This window comes from Loxodonta africana, chromosome 7 (assembly GCF_030014295.1).
Source record: "Loxodonta africana isolate mLoxAfr1 chromosome 7, mLoxAfr1.hap2, whole genome shotgun sequence".
Lineage (NCBI taxonomy): Eukaryota > Metazoa > Chordata > Mammalia > Proboscidea > Elephantidae > Loxodonta > Loxodonta africana.
In genome coordinates this window covers 114,460,917-114,469,198 of record NC_087348.1, presented here as the reverse complement: position 1 = coordinate 114,469,198, position 8,282 = coordinate 114,460,917, and the positions used below count along the sequence as shown (strand labels likewise).

At 44.6% G+C, this 8,282-nt stretch overlaps 1 protein-coding gene across 1 annotated transcript; it reads right to left on the bottom strand.

Moving 5' to 3' along the window:
* Nucleotides 1-983: 983 nt before the first annotated feature.
* Nucleotides 984-4,644, bottom strand: LOC100675588 (lysine-specific demethylase 4D-like). Its single transcript, XM_064289545.1, is given in 4 exon segments — nucleotides 984-1,473; nucleotides 1,475-2,448; nucleotides 3,735-3,813; nucleotides 4,613-4,644. Coding segments are annotated over 4 exon segments (1,575 nt in total).
* Nucleotides 4,645-8,282: the final 3,638 nt, after the last annotated feature.

Below are 8,282 nucleotides of genomic sequence, written 5' to 3'. Positions count from 1 at the left end.
GGTGATGAGTTGTTGTGTTTGAAATATATCTCTTTTATATAATTCTGATTTTTTAAATATATTTTAAGGATTTTATTTGCTTGGCAGATACACTGTACAACAAATGAACTTAATAAACATCAATAAAGCCACAAATCATTTATATGAGAACAAATGGAAAAATTGGACAGCAAAGGGTTTAGGGACATATTAGGAAGAGAAGGTATCCTGATGATGACATCAGAATCAAGCAGTGTCCACAGCACCCAGGCCTGGAAGGACACAAGAATATAAGTGTCCAGGAGTAGTCTGAGGGTCCCTGAGAGATACCACAACATCCTATGGCACTCTTAAGGGTGTGGAGGTCCACTTCAGTGGCCACTGGTAGCCCTGGTTGTCACAGTATGAGAAAGCATCAGGCAGCCTGGAAATGTGCCACATCTAGGAGGTAAAAGGGTCTCCACCAGAGAGAGCTCCAGCTCCAAGTTGGAGCTTAGCTGGCAGCTTCCAACATTCCTGAGGCTGGGAGTGTCAGTGGCACAGACACTTTTTCAATAGCCCTTCTTTAAGCCCAGAGGCTTCAGAACGCCCCTTGTGGTAGACACATCTCAGGACTCAGAAGTGCGCCTACATCTCTTTAGTTTGTCCCCAGTGATCACAGTCAGGAGTGCAGGAGATATTGGCAACCTGAGCTGGGGGCAGGATCTTACAGGCTTAAGAGTGGTCCATGGCAATAACTTGGAACAGGTTCACAGGGGTCGTGCAGTCCCCAGCTGTGTCACTAGGGAGTTTTCTCAGAGGAACAAGGATGTTGGGAGGATTCAGTGGAACAATGTCAGGCGGATTCACTGTAATGGTGTCCAGTGATAGCACCCATTGGTCAGGGTGCTTTGGAGAATCAGGATCCAGTGGGAGCCCCAAGAGTTGAAGCAAAGGGGTGCCACTGCACCCGGAAGCTTTAACAGGATTCTGGGGTCCAGGACTCAGAGGTGCAGGATCTTCTATCACAGTCCATGCCCAGGTAGGGGCTGAGACTTGAGGCCTGGAACTGTGGGGGCAGTGCACCTCTTAGCAGAGGCCTGGAGGGGCTGTTCCTCATCTTCAGATTCCCGAAGACAACAAGGAGCACCACCAAGAACACTTCCATCAGGTGAAGGCTGGAGATGCAGAGCAGGCAGACCCGGGGTTGGCACGGCTACCGGGCCGGGCTCATCGGAGCTTGGAGCAGCGGCAATGGATGTGGCAGGGACAGCAGCCTCAGGCTGCACAGCAGAGCTGCATGCAGAGGAGCCAGGGAGCAGGACACACAGGAGCACTGAGGCGGGAGCCACCGCTGGAGGCCAGAGGACTAGAAAGGCACAGGGCCTGGCGGGGCGGGGGTGCTGCATGCCCGGTGCAACTCTCTTGGGTGCCCGGGCCTCCCTCCAGGCGGTCCGTTCCTGGCCGGCTGGCTCCATGGGCTTCCTGTGCTCCACGACCATCCGGTCTCGCCCGTTTCCAGCGCTCGTAGCGCTCGGGTTGCAGAACGCGCACGAAGGCGTCCATGGAAAACACGACCCTGGCCTCCCCACAGCTGCACTGAGACGCCACTTTGCCATAATCAACCCAGCGCAGGGTGCCAAAGTTGATGGCTTCGGCACAGTTGAAGCCGTGATTGAAGCCAGCGTGGTAGCCATAGGGGAACATCACCATGAACTCGCCAGCCTCCTGGGTGATGCGACTGAAGGGAATGCCATTCTCCCTGAGCACGGTGGGCGAGATGAGAGCCACCTTGTGCCGCAGGAAGGCCTCACAGCCCTGCGCACTGCCCGGGAAAAGCTCCCTGGCCAGGCGTTCCAGGCATCGGCCGTGCTCCGGGGGCACCGCGTACCACGTTTTGGGCTCCCCAAAGTGCAGGTAGCTGATGCTGTACAGGTCCATGTCCTCCGTGTGCCAAGCGAAGGTGGTCTTCCACATGCCGAAGTACAAGTAGGGCATGTTGACGCCTTCGATGACGACCCCGCACTCCCATTCCAGCAGGTCCTGAATTGTTCCCAGGTTTCTGAGGTTCCAGTGTTCAGTGTTTTCATCAAACAAGGAGCCGCTGATGTCGGCGCCATAAATCGGAGAGTCGTACAGGCGGTTCTTCCAGTACTTTCGCTCCAAGTCTTCAAAATCCAGGTGTGGTGGAGTGCGGTATTTGTCACTGTCAGCCAAGTGGCGATACTCCCCCACGGTCATGGCTTTCTTCTTTTTATGGTATCGTGTAAACACACCTGCCCGCCCAAAGACCACCTGCTGCAGAGGAGTGGCTATTTGGATGTCACTGATGTCATCATAGGTCTGTCTGGCTTTCCATTCCTTCGGTGGACTTATCTTAGCCAGGCCTGCTCGGTGTGCACCTTGGGATTCCATGTAAGCAACGCATTTGTTGAAATCTTTAAATTCTTCCATGGTTGGGCAGAAGGTCAGGGTAGAACAACTTGGGTTCTAGGTACCACAGTGCTCAGGCTTCATGGCTGCAAGAGAAAAAGGAAGACTTACAAGGTTTTAGGTATGTTGTAGATTCCTGAGCATGCTGGGGAGTAACTTTTTAAAGTATATTTTTATTGGTTGTAATGTATTGGTTTATCTGTGAGGCAAACTTCAGACTTGCATTTTTAAAACAAATGTGGTATCTCTCCAGGCTTGGTGATTCACCAGGGGGAATCCACTTTGCATTTTTTTCCAAAGGGAACAGAATTTCTCCCTGGGGAACATGTACTCCCAGTCAGGGCCTGGCTCACCCTGTAGCTCTGTCAGTTTCCTCAGTTGGGAGTCTAACTCTGTCTTCTGAGGCTTCTCCTCATTGTCATTCTTGGGCGCATGGGTAGCTCCCAACCCCACTGGAGCAGTGACTCTTCAAGGAAGTTTTAAAAGGAAACCTAAAGAATGCAGAATCATTACAAATTAGTGGATGAGAAAGAAATACTGAGTTAGCACTAAGATAAAGACAATTGGTATGGCAATGTTAATATCAAAATTAAAACTTAAGATCAAATCATAAGACAGAAGAAGAGGAACATCTAATTGGACTAGAAGGAAAAGTATAAAAAGGTTGAAATTAAATGTATTAAACATTTGTCTCAAAACTCGATGAAGAAACTCAAAAAAAAAAAAAAAAAGTTTAAGAATGGAAAGGAAAAGCCAGAAAAATGTCATCAGAAAGGGCTACAAAGGAAACATAATATCCAGTAGGGATTAGGATGAAAATCAAAAGCTAACTCTTAAAAAAGACAAGTAGGTGGAGGCGGGGCCAAGATGGCGGACTAGGTAGATGCTACTTCGGATCCCTCTTGCAACAAAGACTAGGAAAAACAAGTGAATCGATCACATACATAACAATCTAGAACCCTGAACAACAAACACAGATTTAGAGACCGAGAACGAACAAATACGGGGAGGCAGTGACTGTTTTCGGAGACTGGAGCCAGCGTCCCAGTCAGGTAACCTTGGCACCGGGCTTAGGTCTGGGCCCAGGGGAGCTGAACTCAAAATCTTGGGATGGCGCAAACAAGGGGCGCAGCCCTACCACCCTGAACTCACTCCGGGAGGGGGCCCAGCTGGTCCGTGCGGGTGGGGTGGCGATGGGGCTGGTGGGAGAAGTCCCCGGGAGGCAGTGACTGGTTTTGGAGCTGGGAGTGCAGCGTCCCAGCCAGGGAACCTTGGCGCCGGGCATTTGATTGGGCGCTGTCACGGCGCAAGCACGGGGCACAGCCCTACTCCCCTGAACTAACCCCGGGAGGGGGCCCAGCCGGTCCGTACGGGGGCGCGGCGACGCAGCTGGTGGGACGAGAAGTCCCCAGGAGGCAGCGACTGATTTTGGAGCCGGGAGTGCAGCGTTCTAGCAGGGGAACCTTGACGCTGGGCTTCGGACTGGCAGCGGAGGATCTGACCGCGGCTTCAGCGGACCAGACCCTCGGGGGCAATCTCCACACAGCCAGCACACATAGGCAACACGCCCCTCGGGAATCTCAGATAAAATAGTCATTCCAAGCAAGATAAGCAACTTTGGCTATATTCCACGGTGCTACTCTCCTATTTCTCTGAACCCTCCCCCGCCCTTCCCAGGCGGCTTCGTTAACATTGGAATTTCCTGAGCCAGAGGGAGAACAGCTCCGGTTCCGCGGCGGCGTTGCTTCCCCCCCCCCCTTTTTTTTTTTTTGGTCTTTTCCTAACCCATTCTTCCGGTCTGAAAGAAGGAACCACAAAAAACCCAGGGACCAAAAATCCATCCCTAACTGGACTAAAAACACAGAACCAGCTACAGCCAAGCATATAAGATCCAAATCTCGGACTTTCATCCTTACAGGGAACAAGGTGGCGGTTATAATCCAAAGGCAGTTCTGATAGGGATCCGACTGCATTTTTTTTTAGCGGATTTTCTGGAAAAACAAATTTCCCAGGTCTGATATCTCTGCTTATTCAACAGAGCCCTAACTGACCCACAACAGGGAACTGAGGGCTGAAGCTCCCCCCAGACCACCTTGCCTCTTGCCTTAGGGGTCTGAAGAGGGCGACATCTACCAATCAGTAGAGGTACTTGCATTGGAGGCCTAAGGTACAGCTGCAGTGCCCTCCCACCAAGGTGCTATAGGAATAGAGACACACCTACCTCACTGACACTTGGGGGAAGCCTGTCACCATCCTGTCCCCCCGCCGGAGGGTGAACCCCAGCTGCTAATAGAATCTGGTGCACACAACTATCACCACTACTTCTCGAGGTGGATAGGTGTTAGGGTGCAGCACACACTTGATGACCCAAAATCAGATTCTACTCAAGAATAGTGAATAGACTCAGGCATATATATCTGGCAACAGCCCAAACCAGCTGGTAATAGGTCATAAGTAAGTCAAGGGCTACAACAAACAAGACAGAACAATCTAGTATCCCATCCTCGTATATTGAAAGAAAACAAAACAAGATAAGACTCAGTGAGCAATTACAGAATAAACCACTACTATATCTTGTTCCTTTGTATATCTTAGTGATGGCTCGGAGACAGCAGTCGATATCAAACCACATAAAGAATCAGACCATGACAGCTTCTACAACCCCCCAAACAAAAGAATCAAAATCTTTCCCAAATGAAGATACAATCTTGGAATTATCAGATACAGAATACAAAAAACTAATTTACAGAATGCTTCAAGACATTAGAAACAAAATAAAGCAAACTGCAGAAAAAGCCAAGGAACACACTGATAAAACAGTTGAAGAACTCAAAAAGATTATTCAAGAACATAGTGGAAAAATTAATAAGTTGCAAGAATCCATAGAGAGACAGCATGTAGAAATCCAAAAGATTAACAATAAAATTACAGAATTAGACAACTCAATAGGAAGTCAGAGGAGCAGACTTGAGCAATTAGAATGCAGAGTGGGAAATCTGGAGGACCAGGGAATTAACACCAACATAGCTGAAAAAAAAATCAGATAAAAGAATTAAAAAAAATGAAGAAACCATAAGAATCATGTGGGGCTCTATCAAGATGGATAACTTGCGTGTGATTGCAGTCCCAGAACAGGGAGGGAGGACAGAAAACACAGAGAAAATAGTTGAAGATCTGCTGACAGAAAACTTCCCTGACATCATGAAAGACGAAGGGATATCTATCCAAGATGCTCATCGAACCCCATTTAAGACTGATCCAAAAAGAAAAACACCAAGACATATTATCATCAAACTCGCCAAAACCAAAGATAAAGAGAAAATTTTAAAAGCAGCCAGGGAGGAAAGAAAGGTCTCCTTCAAGGGAGAATCAATAAGAATAAGTTCAGACTACTCAGCAGAAACCATGCAGGCACGAAGGCAATGGGATGACATATACAGAGCACTGAAGGAGAAAAACTGCCAGTCAAGGATCATATATCCAGCAAAACTCTCTCTGAAATATGAAGGCGAAATTAAGATATTTACAGATAAACACAAGCTTAGAGAATTTGCAAAAACCAAACCAAAGCTACAAGAAATGCTAAAGGATACTGTTTGGTCAGAAAACCAATAATACCAGATACCAGCACAACACAAGGTCACAAAACAGAACATCCTGATATCAACTCAAATAGGGAATTCACAAAAACAAATTAAGATTAATTAAAAAAAAAAAATGCTCATAACAGGGAATCATTGAAGTCAATATGTAAAAGATCACAATAATCAAAAAGAGGGACTAAATACAGGTGGCATAGAACTGCCATATGTAGAGTGATACAAGGCGATATAGGACAACACAAGTTAGGTTTTTACTTAGAAAAATAGGGGTAAATATTAAGGTAACCACAAAGAGGTATAACAACTCCATAACTCAAGATAAAAGCCAAGAAAAACGTAACGACTCAACATACATAAACTCAAACAGTACGAAAATGAGGATCTCACAATTTACTAAGAAAAACGTCTCAGCACAAAAAACTAAGTGGAAAAATGAAATTGTCAACAACACACACAAAAAGGCATCAAAATGACAACACCAAACACTTATTTATCTATAATTACGCTGAATGTAAATGGACTAAATGCACCAATAAAGAGACAGAGAGTCTTGGGCTGGATAAAGAAACACGATCCATCTATATGCTGCCTACAAGAGACACACCTTAGACTTAGAGACACAAACAAAAACTCAAAGGATGGAAAAAAATATATCAAGCAAACAATAAGCAAAAAAGAAGAGGAGTAGCAATATTAATTCCTGACAAAATAGACTTTAGACTTAAATCCACCACAAAGGATAAAGAAGGACACTACATAATGATAAAAGGGAGAATTGATCAGGAAGACATAACCATAGTAAATATTTATGCACCCAATGACAGGGCTGCAAGATACATAAATCAAATTTTAACAGAACTGAAAAGTGAGATAGACACCTCCACAATTATAGTAGGAGACTTCAACACATCACTTTTGGAGAAGGACAGGACATCCAGTAAGAAGCTCAATAGAGACACGGAAGACCTAATTACAACAATCAACCAACTTGACCTCATTGACTTTATACAGAGCTCTCCACCCAACTGCTGCAAAGTATACTTTTTTTTCTAGCGCACATGGAACATTCTCTGGAATAGACCACATATTAGGTCATAAAACAAACCTTTGCAGAATCCAAAACATCAAAATATTACAAAGCATCTTCTCAGACCACAAGGCAATAAAACTAGAAATCAATAACAGAAAAACTAGGGAAAAGAAATCAAATACTTGGAAACTGAACAATACCCTCCTGAAAAAAGACTGGGTTATAGAAGACATCAAGAAGGGAATAAGGAAATTCATAGAATGCAACGAGAATGAAAATACTTCCTATCAAAACCTCTGGGACACAGCAAAAGCAGTGCTCAGAGGCCAATTTCTATCGATAAATGCACACATACAAAAAGAAGAAAGAGCCAAAATCAGAGAACTGTCCCTACAACTTGAACAAACAGAAAGTGAGCAACAAAAGAATCCATCAGGCACCAGAAGAAAACAAATAATAAAAATTAGAGCTGAACTAAATGAATTAGAGAACAGAAAAACAATTGAAAGAATTAACAAAGCCAAAAGCTGGTTCTTTGAAAAAATTAACAAAATCGATAAACCATTGGCTAGACTGACTAAAGAAATACAGGAAAGGAAACAAATAACCCGAATAAGAAACGAGAAGGGCCACATCACAACAGACTCAACTGAAATTAAAATAATCATATCAGATTATTACGAAAAATTGTACTCTAACAAATTTGCAGACCTAGAAGAAATGGATGAATTCCTGGAAAAACACTACCTACCTAAACTAACACATTCAGAAGTAGAACAACTAAATAGACCCATAACAAAAAAAAGAGATTGAAACAGTAATCAAAAAACTCCCAACAAAAAAAAGCCCTGGCCCCGACAGCTTCACTGCAGAGTTCTACCAAACTTTCAGAGAAGAGTTAACACCACTACTACTAAAGGTATTTCAAAGCATAGAAAATGATGGAATACTTCCCAACTCATTCTATGAAGCCACCATCTCCCTGATACCAAAACCAGGTAAAGACATTACAAAAAAAGAAAATTACAGACCTATATCCCTCATGAACATAGATGCAAAAATCCTCAACAAAATTCTAGCCAATAGAATTCAACAATATATCAAAAAAATAATTCACCACGACCAAGTGGGATTTATACCAGGTATGCAAGGCTGGTTTAATATTAGAAAAACCATTAATGTAATCCACCACATAAATAAAACAAAAGACAAAAACCACATGATCTTATCAATTGATGCAGAAAAGGCATTTGACAAAG